At 51.3% G+C, this 15,755-nt stretch overlaps 1 protein-coding gene across 4 annotated transcripts; it reads right to left on the bottom strand.

The window, feature by feature from the left end:
- Nucleotides 1-243: 243 nt before the first annotated feature.
- On the bottom strand, nucleotides 244-15,140 carry CAPG (capping actin protein, gelsolin like). 4 transcript variants are annotated; one of them, XM_039217604.1, is made up of 10 exons: nucleotides 15,122-15,140; nucleotides 6,234-6,269; nucleotides 5,899-6,071; nucleotides 5,634-5,788; nucleotides 5,271-5,438; nucleotides 3,921-4,070; nucleotides 3,482-3,574; nucleotides 2,910-3,042; nucleotides 959-1,047; nucleotides 244-422 (listed from the first exon to the last, which is right to left on the bottom strand). In XM_039217604.1, exons 2-10 carry the CDS (start codon nucleotides 6,254-6,256, stop codon nucleotides 357-359), a joined length of 1,050 nt encoding a protein of 349 aa, XP_039073535.1. In that variant the 5' UTR covers nucleotides 6,257-6,269; nucleotides 15,122-15,140; the 3' UTR covers nucleotides 244-356. The 4 variants fall into 4 exon arrangements, with proteins under 4 accessions (XP_039073535.1, XP_039073532.1, XP_039073533.1 ...); XM_039217601.1 differs by lacking the exon at nucleotides 15,122-15,140 and adding an exon at nucleotides 14,868-14,945; XM_039217602.1 differs by lacking the exon at nucleotides 15,122-15,140 and adding an exon at nucleotides 14,654-14,919.
- Nucleotides 15,141-15,755: the final 615 nt, after the last annotated feature.

The following is a 15,755-nucleotide window of genomic DNA, read 5'->3' as shown; positions in this document are numbered from 1 at the left end:
CAGTTGGGAATGTGTGGCTGAACCGAACTCCTGGCTGAAAGCAACCCTGAGGCCCGGTGCTGTGTGGCTTCCCTACTGGGTTCACAGCAATACCTGCCGGGTGCCCACTGGGGACTCCTGGCCCCTCTGCCTCGATGCAAAGTCAGTGGACTGGGAGATCGCCACTGGGTCCTCTTCTGCCCCAGCACGTGGCTAAGCCCTGGTGGATGGGTGGGAAGTGAGAATCAGCTGAGAGCAGAGAGCTGGGGAAGCACTTGTCTCCTTTATTGAACATCCTCAGGGGCACCTCAGCACCGACCGGGCAGCCAGAGCAGGAGAAAGCAGGCAGGAGGCCAGGGGCCGGGAGACACCCACCCTCATTTCCAGTCCTTGAAGAATTGCTTGAAGATGGGACTCTCGCGGCCCTGGGGCAGAATCTCCACCTGCAGAAAGAACGGGGGAGAAGTGTAGCCCACAAGATTCCACCAGGCGAGGCCAGAGCCACAGAGGACGGTGCTGCACCCCAGGCCTGAGTCCACGTGGCTGTCCAGGCCAGGAGTGCCAAGAGACGAGAAAGATTACAGGGACGTGAACTGAGAAAACCAACTGCTTCAAGAGCTTGCGTGCAGTTTGATAGACGCGCTAGTCACAGATGAGCCTTCCCAGCTCCCCTCAGAAGGACTCATGGAGCCACCGTGCTGGCCCAACGGGCAGCTCAAGCCGGGGACAGTGGCCCAGAGGAGACACATAATCCCTCCAAAGGCCCACCAGGCTCTCTGGGCTGCCAGGGAGGTGCTGCCCAACATCCTCTTGCTGTTAAATGTTGAAGGATTAAGAGGGGCTTTCCCACCAGATGGTGGAGGCTCAGACTGCTCCAGACTGTGCTCGAGGAGTTCCCGCCTTTCTTGTCCAGTCCTTGGGGCAAGAGGCCACCAGAAGGGCGCGGGAGGAGGAGATGGGGCTCAAGGCATCTCCTCACCTGAGTGTCGGGGGCATAGCGCATGCGAGAGATGAAGTCCTCTGCCACCCGGAGAGCTGCCTGCCGCTCCTTCTCGTTAGCTTTTCGCCCTGGGTAAATAGGAAGGGTTTTTTTTTTTTTCTTTTTTAAGAGTGGGGACTCTCTCTAGTCCACATTCCATTTTCTTTTTTTTTTTTTAATTTTTTTAAATGTTTTATTTATTTCTGAGAGAGAGAGAGAGAGACAGCGTGAGCGGGGTGGGTCGGAGAGAGAGGGAGATACAGAATCTGAAAACGGCTCCAGGCTCTGAGCTGGCAGTCAGCACAAAGCCCGACGCGGGGCTCGAACCCACGAATTGTGAGATCATGACCTGAGCCGAAGGGGACGGCCACCCAGGCGCCCCCACATTCCATTTTCTCAAGGAAATTTCAGGGGAGGTCCATAGAATAGCCAGCCATGTTTTAAGTAAACGGACCAAGAGGCTCCAAGATGCTGAGGAGGTCTTTGGGGGTGTGAGGTCAACCCCTTGTGACTTCTCTCCACACAGAAGTTCCAAGTGACATGAAACTGCTCTTTCAGCCTCCTCTGATCAAAACCTTCTGCTCGGACCAGGGGCCCACGAATATTCAGAGAGAACCAGTGTTCCCCAGGGTATGAGACTCTAAATCTAGAGCCCTGCCCCAGGACACCTCGCCTCTGGAGCCTGTCAACCATGCTGATGACAAGAATCAACAAGTATCAAGCCTTTTGTGTAAAACTAAATAGGACAAAAGGGTGTGATTTCTTACAGTCTTCCTCCCATAATGCCAGATAGCCAACATCGGCCTAATGGGTACGCAGGCCATTAGGTATGCCCCCTAAGACCTTATTAAAAGGAAGCCCATCCAGTTATCCATTCCCTCCTGTGGGCAGCCCCTTTAATGCAAGCTATATTCCAGGTGAAGGCAAGATACTTCTCTTCTTGGCTCCCAAATTTCTTCTTTGGTTGGTTTTTGTCTTCTCTGGTTTCTCTTTCCAAAATGGTTTGGTTCTTTGCTTGGGGTTAAATTCCCTTCCATGGGCATCTGGGAACCTCTCATGCTTGGAATTGGTCCCATGGGAAAGGTACCCCGTGGCAGCCCCAATCTCCACTCATCCCCACCCAGCTCGTAGAAAGCTGCCATGCCTTCCCCAAGGCAGGAGTATTACGGGCTAGTAGCAGCGATCCTTAGAACACCTCATCCTTCCCCATCTTCCTAACCAGACCAGAGCCGGGGGGTTTCTCTTGGCTTTGGTTGCCCCCACAAATATCTATTGAGCAAATGCTATTTAGTCACAACACTAGAGATGATACAGTTCTGCTTTCTGGAAATTTATAATCTGGTCGGGGAGGTAAGACACGCTCAAGAAAAGACAAGCATGGAGAAGTAAGGAGGCTCCCAGGGTCACTCAGAAGCTCCGAGCTTTGTTTCAATATTTTCAGAGTTAAACCAAGCAGACAAGTTTACACACAACAGTGTTTCTATCTCCAACCAATACAATCTCTTGGAAAAACAAGTTCCACTAGTTTATTACCCAGCGCACAAAGTGGGATTTAATTTACCTAAAATTTCTCTGTCACACCCCACAGGCAGAATGGCAAGACTGGGGTCCCAGCAGCCCTGAAGGTCTAGAGTGTTCTAGGACTGTGGTCCTCAAAATGTGCTCCTGGACCAGCAACAGGGACTGGGAACCAGTTAGGTATCCAAACTCGGGGGTGGGGGAGGGGTAGCCTTTTGTTTTAAGAGGGCTTCCGGTGATTCTAAAGCATGCTTAAGTTTCAGAACCATTGCCTGGACTTTAGGGGGGCCGAGAATAGCACAGAGAAAGCCCTCAGCGGCTCTGTGGGGCTGTTTTTGAAAGCAGTCAGGCAGGCTGAGCCCTCCAGTGGGAAGCGTGCCCAGCTCCGAGCAGCTGGCACAGCCTCAGGCTAGCCTGGAGAAGGCACACGTACCCTTCCAGATGTAGATCTTGCCACAGAGCCCATTGTCCAGCACGAAGCAGTCATCAGATAGCAGCAGCTCAAGGGCAAAGGGACTGGAGTCGGCCACCTTGGTCAGGTTCATCTGTCCAGTGGCGTCGGAGACCTGGGGGAGGGTGGGCAGTGCCAAATCCTACCCCCCACCCCCGACACACAGCCCAAACCTCTAGCCCTACACCACGGCCCCAGTCGGAGGAGACAGGGCAGATGGCATGGACGGGCAGATGGTAGGCACCCCAGCCCTCACATCACAGTGCAGCACGGAGGCCCTGCGTCCATCCGCAAATTAGGTGGATTCCAAATTACAAATGAACGCAAAGAATCCGAAAAAGTAAAGCTCGGCATTGGCTTCACACCTCCTTCTCCAACAACGGGCCACAAGTGAAGTGGCTCCTCAAGAGGGCCGGACATCTGTCCATTGCCCATCCTCCCCTCGCGCTAAGCCCCAAATAAACCGCTGTGCCACCCAGCTCAACCTTCCCAGGGTTTTCTCCTCTCCCTTCAGCAAGGCCTGCCTGGGCACAGCGCAGGCCCACAGCGCCCACCTTATATAGAGCTGCGGCCTGGGCGTTTGTCCGGTCAGCCGTGAGGTCTTCCTCAGGATTCCCCTCCTTCAGAGCAGGCTTGGGACCCAGGACCTACAGGGGCCAGGGCAGGCCAGGTTTCCAGGGATTTCTGGGCACCTGCCCCAGACCTTCCCAACCCACCATGCCCAAGGCCACCACCTCTGGCAGGGGACAAACTGTGTCCTGCACAAGGGCACCCGGCAGAGGTGAGTACAGGCTGAGTCCACCCCAGCCCACCTGCCAGGCCGCTGGGCCATCCACCCAGAGGGATATTTTATCTGAGTCACACGAGGGCACCAGTGAGCTAGCCACAGCCCTAAACTGTACCCCAGACCACCCACACCCACCCCTGCCATCCTCTACTGACCACCCGCCTCACCCTAGCTTCTCCCAGCTGCCCACCCTAATGTCCCCCAACCTGGATCATCTCAGCGGGCTCTTCCCCATCAGTGACAATCTCCACCTGGGCCTTGCCCTGTCGCTCACTGTCCCTGATGGCCAGGGCCAGGTCCCGTGCCTTGTTGCGCTCCAGGATGTTGGACTTTCCACCACACCAGGCGAAGATGTTCTGGAAGGAAGTAGAGAGGCTCAGCTGCCTGCATCCATCCTCTTGACTGGATGGGGGGGGGGGGGCGGGAATGAACTGCCCCCTGAGTCAAGATCATCAAATACACAACACTCTTTGCAAGAGTATTTCTCTGCCCAGCTGCCATCTCCCTCCTGATTTATGTTTCTCCACATTGCTTATCCACATGTACTTAAAGGTCTTTATCTTGTTGGTAATCTAGCTCCGCTGGCTAGAAAGTAAGCTTCATTAGGCCTGGGGTGGTTTATTTTGTCTTGCTTTGCTTTGTTCACTGCTGCATGCCCAGTACTGAAACAGAGACTGGCATATATTTAGGCACAAATAAGTATTGAATGAATGAATGAATGAAAGGGTGAAAGGGTGAATGCCATCCTTGAGCCCAGCATCTCACATTGCTACCTGCACCGTACCGAGCAGCTGGTCCCCTCCTTCTAACTCACTGCTGCCAACCCTCCTTCCAAACTGCTTCAGGGTTGGCTTCCCGCCTCAAACCTTCAGCACGGGATGTGGTCTGGACTCCTCCGACAGTCTCCTGACCTAGGTCTCAGGCAACTTAACAATTTTTGCTCCCACGGCTCCTGTCCCCACTCAGGCTCCCAGTTAGGCTAGCTGCTTCCTTGCTGCCGGCATGCATATCTGCACCTTCCCCCACCTCAGTGCCTCAGCTTCGGTTCACCTGTCCTTTCACCTCGAAAGGCATTTCTGCCTCCATAAAGGTCTGGTCAAACGGCACCTTCCTGGGACAAGGGCTTCGGCCCAGGCTAGAGGGACCTCGCCCTGCCCCAAGCTCCCTCAGCACATGCCCCTGCTTCTCTCAGAGCCCTCATCACATCCTCCCATGCATTACAGCAAGTGACGGGCCTGTCTTGGCTGCCTCCCCGGGGCAGGCAATTCGTGGTCCCCAAGGGGGCTGAGGGTAGGCATCAGACTCACGGAGTGAACAAAATTAACAACTGGTCTGCCTGGCAGCTAACAGGGCTACGAAGACTCCTCGAGAAGAAGAGAGTAGGCTCCAGTGTTAGACACTGGCTGGATGGCAGAGGGAGGTTTCTGTCCTTTTGAACATAAGCTGTTTGCTAATGGCTGGAGTGACTTCTCCCTCCTCTCCCCGGCCTCCCAGTCCCTGGCGCCTGCCTAGCGAGCGGGTGGAGGTACAGCCTCAGCCCCGTCCTGCCTGCGAACCTGGCCCAGGTCCAGGATGAAGCAGTCCCCGGTGTTGAAGCTGTCCCAGCTCAGCGGCCGCTCGGTGGCACGGATGTTCTTCTTCCCCTTCACCTGGTAGAGCTTCTTGATGGCAGCTGGACCGGTCCCGGGAGAGGTCTTGTGAAACGCTGACTCCACTCCGCCTTCCTGCAGCCCAGACGGGATGACCTGAGAGCCCCGCTGAGAGCGCGAGAGCACGACAGAAGGCCCGCAGCCCGCGGCCCACACTCCCCACACTCCCGGCGGGCGCCTGGCCCTTTTCTGCAGGGTGAGAGCTGACCGGAAGGAGGAGGGGCTCTTAGGGGAGCCACAGGGTAAGGGTGCTGGGAGGCGGGCGCCTACCTGGTACTGGAGGCCCCGCGGGAAGTAGCTCATGAAGAGGTCGGACTCATTGCCCTGCACCTCTCGGTGCTGCACGGGCCGCTCCCCGAGCAGGGTGTTGAGATGCACCGCCAGCACGGCACAGGCCCCCTGCTCATCCCGGGAGGACTGCTGGCCTGGGGGGGGGGGGGGAGGAGGGGAGGTGGCAGGGCCAGGCCCGTGAGACCCCTGCCGGCTCCGACTCCGGCCCAGGCCACACCCCCAACTCGTCCCCCAGCTCCCCGACCTATCCACAGGTGCAGGTGGGACAGCTCCTCCGGGCCGTTGTGCAGCACTAGGTAGGAGTCCCCCGAGAAGAAGACGCCCTGGTTCTCACGCGCCACCGGCACTGGCTTCAGCTTTTCCACCCGCCAGACATGCAGGCCGGGATCCTGCACCGACGCTGGGAACGGAGAGCCGCTGCAGGAGGGAAGAGGGTTGGCGGTGCTGGCCGGGCCCGTGAGGAGTAGACCCAAGCAGAGAGAGCTGGGCAGGCCCCGGGGCTGCAGTGTGGGGGTGAGGGGAGCCTTGAGGAGCCCTTGGGGGCGGAGCAGGGGTGCGAGGGGAGGGGGTTCAGCCTACCTCTGGGGGAGGTGCGTATACATGCTGTTTCCAGTTCTGAAAAGACAGAAGAAGCCGTTATGATCACAAATGTTATGACACCACCCTTCACATTGGTCTGAGGAGACCTTCCAGGTGTCACATACAGTCGTATACATTAAGTACTTCATCTCCAATAGCCCAAGAGGAGATTACCCTGGCTCCATTATGCAGGCAGAGAAACTGAGGCTTAGAAAGTCTGAAGTCCAAAGTCACAAAGCTTATGAATGGCTAGTGAAAACTAGGTCTCTGGGGCACCGGGTTGCCCAGTCGGTTGAGCATCCCACCCTTGATTTCAGCTCAGGTCAGGATCCCAAGGTCATGGGACTGAGCCCTGAGTTGTCTCTGTACAGAACATGGAGTCTGCTTAAGATTCTCTCTCTCTCTCTCTCTCAATCTCTCTCAATCTCTCTCTCTCCCTCTGCCCTTCTCCCCTGTTCACGCATTCACACTCCCTTTCTCTCTCTCTTTAAAAAACAAAAACAAAAAACTAGGTCTCTGACTCCTGGGCCAGCTGGCCAGTGTCTTCCCCTTGCCGTCACCTCTCTTCTGCTTCCAGCCTCTAACTCTGGGCATTGCATGAGGCGATGTACAGCTCTCTAAGCAGTAACTGCTTATATTAGAAAAGTCTAAAATCAAAAACTTAAGTTTCCACCATAGAAACACCAAAGAAGGAAAAGCAAATTAAGCCCCAAATAATCAGAAGACAGTAAATAATAAAAGTAAGAGCAGAAATTAATAGAAATAAAAAAATAGAATGTCAATGAATCTGGTTTTTAGGAAAAAAAATCAATAAAACTGATCACCCTTTAGACAAACTAATTAGGAAAAAAACACAAATTTACAATTTGTAAATAAGAGAGATGACTCACTGCAGATTCTACAAATATTAAAAGGATAAACAGAATATTACAAAAACCTGTGCCAATATATTCAACAACATACATGAAATGGGAAAATTCCTTGAAGGATATAAATTATGAAAGTTCACTCATGAAAAAATAGATGACCTAAATAACTCTAATATATATTACAGAAGTTGCATTTGTACTTAAGCCACCTGTCCCCACAGTCCCCAGTTCCAGTCTTGGTACATTCTACCAAAAATTTAAGGAAGACATAATACTAATTCTACACAAACTTTTACAAAAAATAGGAGAGAATACTTCCCAATTCATCCTATGCCACCAGCATTACCCTGATATAACAAATCAGATAGATAAATATATTACAAAAGAAAAAACTAGACCCACATCTTTCATGAACATAGACATAAAAATATTAACAAAATTTTAGCATATGGGAGCACCTGGGTGGCTCAGTTGGTTAAGTGGCGAACTTTGGCTCAGGTCATGATCTCACAGTTTGTGAGTTCAAGCCCCGAGTCAGGATATGTGCTAAGAGCTCAGAGCTTCAAGCCTCCTTCAGATTCTGTGTCTCACTCTCTCTCTCTGCCCCTCCCCTGCTCTCTCTCTCTCTCTCAAAAGTAAACATTAAAAAAAATTACAAAAAAAATTTTCAGCGTATGGAATTCAATAATATATAAAAAGTATAAAACACCATGACTAAATGGGTTTTATCCCCAGAATGCAAAGTTGATTTAACATCTGAAAATCAAGGGTGCCTGAATGGCTCAATCAGTTAAGCATACAACTTTGGCTGGGGTCATGATCTGGCAGTTCATGAGTCCCAGAATCCCGTCGGATTCTCTCCCTTCCTCCTCTCTGCCCTTTCCCTACACGTTCTCTCTCTCTCAAAATAAATACATAAACTTATAAAAAGATTTGTTTAAAAGTTTAAAGATAAAAATAATAAAATTAAATACAATTTTTAAAAATCTGAAAATCAATATTTACCTTATTAATTATATATATATGAAAAAAGCTCTAAAAACCTGATATACAAAGAAGTCACTTTAGATTTCTTTCTCTTTTTTAATGTCTATTTATTTATTTTGAGAGAGAGAAAGAAAGAGTGTTCTCAAGCAGGGGAGGGTCAGAGAGAGAGAGAGAATCCCAGTCTTTACACTCAGCACAGAGCCAGCCACAGGGCTCAAACCCATGAAAACGTGAGATCATGACCTGAGCCAAAAACAAGAATCAGATGCTTAACTGACTGAGCCACCCAGGCACCCCGGAACCATGAGTTTTAATGTCAAGGAATGCAGGGAGTAGGAGAATTGATTGATATCTTAAGGACAAGATGGCTTCCTATATTTTTTAAAAAATTTTAGTGCTTATTTTTGAGGGGTGGGAGGGGCATACAAGACAGGGAGACAGAATCTGAAGCAGGCTCCAGGCTCTGAGCAGTCAGCACAGAGCCTGACACGAGACTCAAACCCACAGACCACAAGATCATGACCTGAAGCTAAAGCTGGACATTTAACCCACTGAGCCACCAAGGTAACCAAAGACGGTTTCCTTTAGGCTACTCATTTATAAGGCAGGTGTACAGTGTATGGGTGGGCCATGAATCAGGATTTTGGGTTTTGTTTTGTTTGTTTTTTAATAGCAAGGTTTTTTTTTTTAATGTTTTTTATTTTTATTTCTGAGAGACAGAGAGAGAGCATGAGCAGGGGTGGGTTAAAGAGAGAAGGAGATACAGAATCCAAAGCAGGCTCCAGGCTCTGAGGCACCCCTGCAAGTTTTTATTTAAATGCTAGTTAATTAACGTATGGTAAAATTGATTTCAGGAGTAGAGTTTAGTGATTCATCACTTACATAGAACACCCAACGCTCATCACAACAAGTACCTCCTTAATACCCATGGCTCATTTATACCATCCTTCTGCTCCACCTCCTCTGCAGCAACCCTCAGTTTGTTCTCTATAGTTAAGAGTCTCATGGTTTTCGGGGCGCCTGGCTGGTTCGGTGGGTTAAGCACCCGAGTTAGGCTCAGGTCATGATCTCACGGTTCATGGGTTTAAGCCCCGCGTCCAGCTTTGTGCTGACGGCTCAGAGCCTGGAGCCTGCTTCCAATTCTGTGTCTCGTCCTCTCTCTGCCCCTCCCCTGCTCATGCTCTGTCTCTCCCTGTCTCTCAATAATAAATAAAATGTTAAAATTAAAAAAAAAAAAGAGTCTCATGGTTTGCTTCTCTCTCTCTCTCTCAACCCCCCCCCCACTTTCCCTTTGTTCATCTAGTTTGTTTCTTAAATACCACATATGAGTGAAATCATGATATGTGTCTTTCTCTGACTGCCTTATTTCACTTACAGGTTTTTGGTTTAAATAAAGTTTACATACAGTCATGCTGACTTAGAAAGAAATCTGGGGTCGCCTGGGTGGCTGAGTGGGTCAGACTCAGGATTCTCTGTCTCCCTCTCACTCTGTCCCTCCCCCACTCACACTGTCTCTCTCTCCCAAAATAAATAAACAAACTTAAAAAAAATTATCTAAAAAAACCTCACGGTTCCTGCCTATATGCTAATCTATAATCTCTCAAGCTTTTGCAAGATATAGAAAAGTATATAATCCTGTAAAGGCTATTCATTCTCTAGAGCACTTCCTTGTGAAGAATGTCTCTCGGGTAGCTGTCCAGCTGTCCTAACTTGGGCTCAAATAAAACTCTTTCTTTCTTTTAGAGATTCTAAAAGGTTTGTTCAGTTTACACTGACAATATATACATATAGATGTATGAATATGTATATACATCTATATGGATATATGTGTATGTTGCATTGGCAATATATGTGTGTGCACGTATCTAACCATCACAATAGATTCAGAAAAAGCATTTGCCAGCGCGCCTGGGTGGCTCAGTCAGTTGAGCGTCCGACTTTGGCTCAGGTCATGATCTCACGGTTCATGGGTTCGAGCCCCGCAACGGGCTCCGTGCTGACAGCTAGCTCAGAGCCTGGAGCCTGCTTCGGATTCTGTGTCCCTCTCTCTCTGACCCTCCCCTGCTCCTGCTGTCTCTCTCTCTCAGAAATAAATAAAACATTTAAAAATTAAAAAAGAAAAAAAAAGAAAAAGAAAAAGCATTTGCCCAAATTCTACATCCATTCCTGACTAAAAAAAACAATAAATAAATAAATAAAACCAAAAAAACATTCATCAAAATAGGAATAAAAGGGAACTTCCTCAACCTGATAAAAGGCACCTACCAAAAACAAACACAGAAACACAAAATCCCCAGTGCTCACATTTTGCTCAGTTCCTTCCCTAATTCTCAACTCTTCCTGGGGAATCCCACACATTCCCAAGTATCAACTTTCACTTCTCTGAGCCCAGCTTCCCTCAGACGCCTCTGTAGGGGCCAAGTGCGGGCCACGCCAAGATGGGCCACTTTAGTATGAACATTATTTTGAGTTAAACGCAATCAAAACCCAACCAATTCAGGGAAAACAGTTTATCTCTGCCTAATCTGCCTGCTTATCCCAGGAAAAGGGCTCTTAACACATTTTTCTTTACCTAAGAAACTTACCTACATAATAGGCTAACCTTTGTTTTTTCCAAGCATCTCCTTTCACCTTTCTGCTAATGGTCTTTCTCCCCTTTTGTATCCTCCAACCCCACCCCTCTCCTTAGCTTCTATGAGGCTTGTTGCTCCCTTGTGTCTAGAATTTCCAGGTCTTTGTGGATTCCCCATATGTATACCATTAAATGTGATTTTCTCCTGTTAATCTGTCTCATGTCAATATGATTCTAAGTCCAGCTAGAAGGACCTTGAGGGGCAGAGGAAATTTTTCTTCCCCAACCCCTCAAACATCATGTTTATTCTATAGGTTCAACGAGCAACTTTTTTGGACAACTTACCCAGGGGAAAAATGGTAAAGGCAAACATTAAAAAAAAAAAAAAAATATATATATATATATATATTTAATTCAGCAAATGCAGTAACTACAGCTGCACTCACTGTCTCTTTCCTATATTCCCATTACTAGAGAGTTTCTTTTTTTTCTTTTTTTTTTTTTTTGGCTTAAAATGCACAGCCCACACTACCAACCACAGCAACACCATTCACGCTGTGCACGTGAACAGCACTTTTGTAAGGTGAGCCTCTGTGACACAGGGTAAGGGCCTGGGGGCGGGATTTCAAGACGAGGGGGCACCTGGGGAGACTGGCACCTTGGGGAGATTCTTAGGGCCTGAGGGAGCAGGAAGGGCCAAGAACCCTCTTTAGGGGATGGGCAGGAGAGCAGAGGGTGTTAGGTCTGAGTGGAAAACAGCAGAAACGCGAGCAGCAGCGATAAGGGAGGTAAAATGCCCTGTGAATCATGACTTCTTTTCCACCCCTAACTAACAACATTGCTGGAGGCAGTTTTCAGAACCGCACTTCCCAAAGCAGGAGGCAGTGAGGGGGAAGTGAGGGGGAGGGAAGCTTTCATGTTTTTCCTTTCCACAGAAGGTCACATGCTGTGCCCACATCCCCTGTTGCGGGTGGCTCAGCCTGTGACTCAGGTCGGAAGAGGTGAGGCGGCTGCCCCACGCCCAAGCCAGCGGAGAGAGCTTGGGAACAGGGATGGTGTGAACAAGCGGGTCAACTGTTAGCTTTACTATTTTTCCTTCTGTGTTACCAATTCGAGAGCTCGGGCCACAGCTCAAAAGCACGTAGTCCCGCCGTGGGACTACCGGCCTCTCAGAGCCACTGCAAGGTTTTGATGAAAGGGGCCTGGCCACCTGCTACTTCATCACCCTGGCAGCCTGTTCAGATTACCTTGGCATCCTATAAAAACTACACATGTGTCCGTTCTGGGCCTGGAGATTTTGATTCCACAGGTGTGGAGCGGGGCCTGTGCATCTCCATTTTGAACATATGTTCCAGGTGATTCTGTGCTGCCAGTTAACTGTCCAGAAAGACATCTCACACTCGCCCATATGTTAGAATCATCAAGCTCAAAAAAATCCCAAATGTCTGGCCACACCAAACCAGTTAAAATCGGACTCTCTGGGATGCAGCCTGGACACTGGGTTTGAGAAGTCCCAGGTGACTCAGTTGGGACTGAAACTGCGCCTGTCCCATCAGATCCCTGCCCCTCCAGGCTCTCCCAGGTAAGGAGCCCCCGGACACGAGGACTTCTCACTGCTCTCCCTGCCAGCCGCTTGGCCCAAGCCCACAGCTCCTGGAGCTTTCCCAGTAAGCACACCCACCCTCACATCCGTCCATGCCACACCGCCCTCCAGGCCCATACCAAACCCCCGCTGTCCAAGGAGCCTTCCAGGACATTCGGTAGCCTCAGCCTTCTCCCAGCCCCCTCACTCAGGAGCGTGTACCCCAGTCTCTGCTTGCAGGCTGTCTTACAGCTTCCCGCCCCAGCCGCAGCAGCGGACTTGCCTGACCCCCTGCACTCCTCAAGCTACCCACGACACGGTCTATTCAATTCCCCGCGCAGTCTACCCTGGGAACTTGGCACTGGCCAGAATGAGGGTGTGAGGATGGTAGGAGCATAGAAATGAGGAAGAACAACCCACGTCTCATGGTCTGACTGGAGGGGGCAGAGAAGTAAGGGAGCCATCACACCCTGGTGGGGCCACATACTTCCCCTAGGTGGGGAATGTCACAGAATCACAGATGTCGGCATTAGAAGGAACCTAAATGCTCTACATCTGCCTCCCAACACATGACCATACACACAGTGCAGGAATCCCTTCGATGGCATCCCTCACCATCCTCCTCTTGAACACTTCTGGTGATGGGGAACTCACCACTTCACAAGGCAGCTTCCTCTATATATACCTCATAGGTTAAAATCTTTGCTTCCTCCCACTCCCCGCAGTGCACTGAGTTATGGACCTGCCAGCCTCCCCTACTAGACTATAAATTTGCGCAGAGACTATATTTTGCCTCTCTAGCTGGAACCTGAAGGGGAGTAAAACTACCACCCCAAAATAGGCCTCTTTGGCCTGATGATTATATTTTAAACTGGCTATTTTTCTTTCCTTTTTTAAACTATTTTTAAGAAGCAGCAGACACAGGTGAAATTCTGAAAACCAAGAGAAGTTGCCCTATGTAAGAGATGTCTACATTTATAAGGAAATCTCCATGGGTGAGGGTATCTCCACACTAGATGAGGGAGGGAGACCCTGGCGGCCAGCCCTCACCCGCCTAGGAGGGTCCCAGCCAACAAGTCCCAGGAACACACTCTTGCCTCAGCCTCCTAGCCACTTTCACCCTTCTGCAGCTCTCCTTGCTTAGTTCTGCTTTTCAGGCTCCAGTGCCTCCCTGCCCGCCCCACCCAGCTTCTCCTCTGACCAAAGGAGAAATCGGCCACTTAAATCTGCATAACAATCTTGCCCTTGTTTACCACGCCTTTCCCAGGAACCTCCCATATCTGACCCCCAACATCTTTTGTCTTGAGCAGAAGATGGTATTTAAGGTGACGGCTTCATTTGGGGAAGTTTTCCTGGATCTCTCCCAAGTATTCCAGAGGTATACACAATTATTAAGCTTTTGGTTTTCTCCTGGCAATCTGTCTTCTATCAATTTAATAGACTGGCCAAAGCTCCTGGAAGGGAAGCAGGGAAAGCTTTCCAGCCGCTGCAAGCCCCACCCTGTGCCCAGCACCCTGCGCCCTGCAGGTGCTCAGAGGGCGCGTCAGAGGCACAGGACCTGTGGGACTCACTAGAGCAGCTGGAGCCCAAGAGAAAGGGTGGGGACTTCACAGGTTGCGACAGGCTGCAGCGGCCCCGGAGGCAGAAGCTGAGGCTGGGGAATCCGGTGAGACAGGCCAGGGGCCTGGGGTTCGGCAGGATGCACACGGAGCATCCACAGCCCAGACTCAGGAAGGGACCTGCCTTTGAGGACACCCTGGGGGACCTGGGGGCAGGGGGGAGGTGCCGCCATCATGCATACTTTTAAGGCAATGCTTGACAACTGTCAGAGCGACAGTCATCCTCTGGGGCTCTCTCTGCCCTCCTCAGACGCTGACTCTGTTGATCCCTACAAGTCCCTTCACCTCACAGTCCGTTGGCCCCTAGTTGTGAAATGAAACAGCCCCTACCCCTCTCCCCAAGAAAGGGTGGGGGGGGGGTTAGTGTCAACACAGGAAATGGCTGCAGGGCTTCCCAGCCTGGGGTACGGACATTTGGGAAGGGAGCTGGGTCCAGAGGCCTGGCCTGGGGACTCCTTGGCCAGTGCTCTTTCCCCTGACACCAAGTGAGATCCCTCCTCCACCCTCCCCTCCCTCCTTCTCCCCTCTCCCTTGCCCCAGGCCGACCACTAGACCCCAGCAGAAGCCTTGCTGAATTTGCAAAACAATGGCTGTGCTGCAGTTTGAATTCCAAAGCTAGGCCTGCTCTCCCCCTCCCCCAAGCACTGCAGCCCACCTGTCTACCGTCAGGCCAGTCGCGTTTTAGGGACAGGCATCCTCAAATCTGGCAGAAGGTGGGGCACTACCTCTCCCACCAGCCCGGGACACGCCTGACCCAGGAGTTGTTTGTCTGTATCCCGAGCCCAACCCACCTTCCTCCGGGGCAACCGTGGGGCTCCAGACAGACAATAAATGTACCCAGGGCCTGGCACAAAGCTGCCAGGAGGGACAGGAGTCCGGGATAAAGCGGCTTCCAGAAATGCGAGTCTGTTTCCAGACCCTGGCGGCCAGCCCTCACCCCCTAAGAGAGTCCCAGCCAGCAAGTCCCAGGGGCCGACTCTCCCTCAGCCACCTGGCCACTTTCACCTTTCCGCAGCTCTCCTTCCTCCCTCTTCAGCTTTTCTGGCTCTTCTGCCTCCCGGGCCGCCCCACCCAGCTTCTCACTTCCCGAGGTCCCCTCCCGGGCTGCCCCGCCCACCTGCTCCCCGCGCCCCGCCCTTCTGCCCCAACCCTGCAGACCCTTGTCCCCTCCCACGAGGGGGACAGGGCTGAGGGGCCGGCCCGCCTCTGAGTCCGGGATCTGCAAGGAGGGCGAGCCCCAGGAAGACTACCACACTCACCAGCCTCGGGCTGACGTGTGTGTCTGCCGGCCCGGGGCCTCTGTGGGTTAGTCACATTTCCTGGGTGGGGTCACTGCCTCTGCCCTGACTTTTTCCTCCTCCCCCAGACTTGTCTTTTCTCCTAGCCTTGAATGCATCCATTTGATTTTCTTTCTTTTTTTTTTTTTTTTTTAAGCTCCCTAATGAACTAATGAGGGAGTGTCTGGGGTCTAGGAAACATTCTTTGCTGTGTCCTGGAGGCCAAATACCTCTGGAGTCTACCTTCCGTCATCTTCTTGTTCACCAGATGTTTACTGACACGCAGTCTGGGCACTGGGTGCTCTGAGTGAGGGTCAGCAGTAAAATGAAAGGTGGTTCGGGGCGCCTGGTTGGCTTACTCAGTAGAGCATGCGACTCATGAGCTTAGGGTTGTGAGTTTGAGCCCCATGTTGAGCATAGAGCCTACTTTAAAAAATAAAAATAAAAAGAAGGGTGGTTCTGGCCCAACCCGGGGGGCCATCCTGCCTACATCATAGGACCCTAGGGCTAGTCAGGTCCAACTTGCTCGCACACTTACTAGGAGGCCGAGGCCCTGGGAGCACAGGTGGCTTGCACAGGGACGGGACCCAGGTCACACAGGAAAGGGAAGTAGGGG

Source organism: Hyaena hyaena, unplaced genomic scaffold (genome assembly GCF_003009895.1).
Source record: "Hyaena hyaena isolate Hyena2069 unplaced genomic scaffold, ASM300989v1 scaffold_699, whole genome shotgun sequence".
Classification (NCBI taxonomy): domain Eukaryota; kingdom Metazoa; phylum Chordata; class Mammalia; order Carnivora; family Hyaenidae; genus Hyaena; species Hyaena hyaena.
Note: the sequence above shows the minus strand (reverse complement) of the source record. Positions and strands in the feature narration are given on the sequence as shown.

Coding starts and splice junctions, on each gene's coding strand:
- CAPG (XM_039217604.1), bottom strand. CDS start 6,256: ATGTATACGCACCTCCCCCAGAG. Junction 3,575..3,920: donor AGCCCGCTGAGATGATCCAG/GTTGGGGGACAT, acceptor TGGCCCCTGTAG/GTCCTGGGTCCCAAGCCTGC. Junction 1,048..2,909: donor CAAGATCTACATCTGGAAGG/GTACGTGTGCCT, acceptor CTATTTACCCAG/GGCGAAAAGCTAACGAGAAG.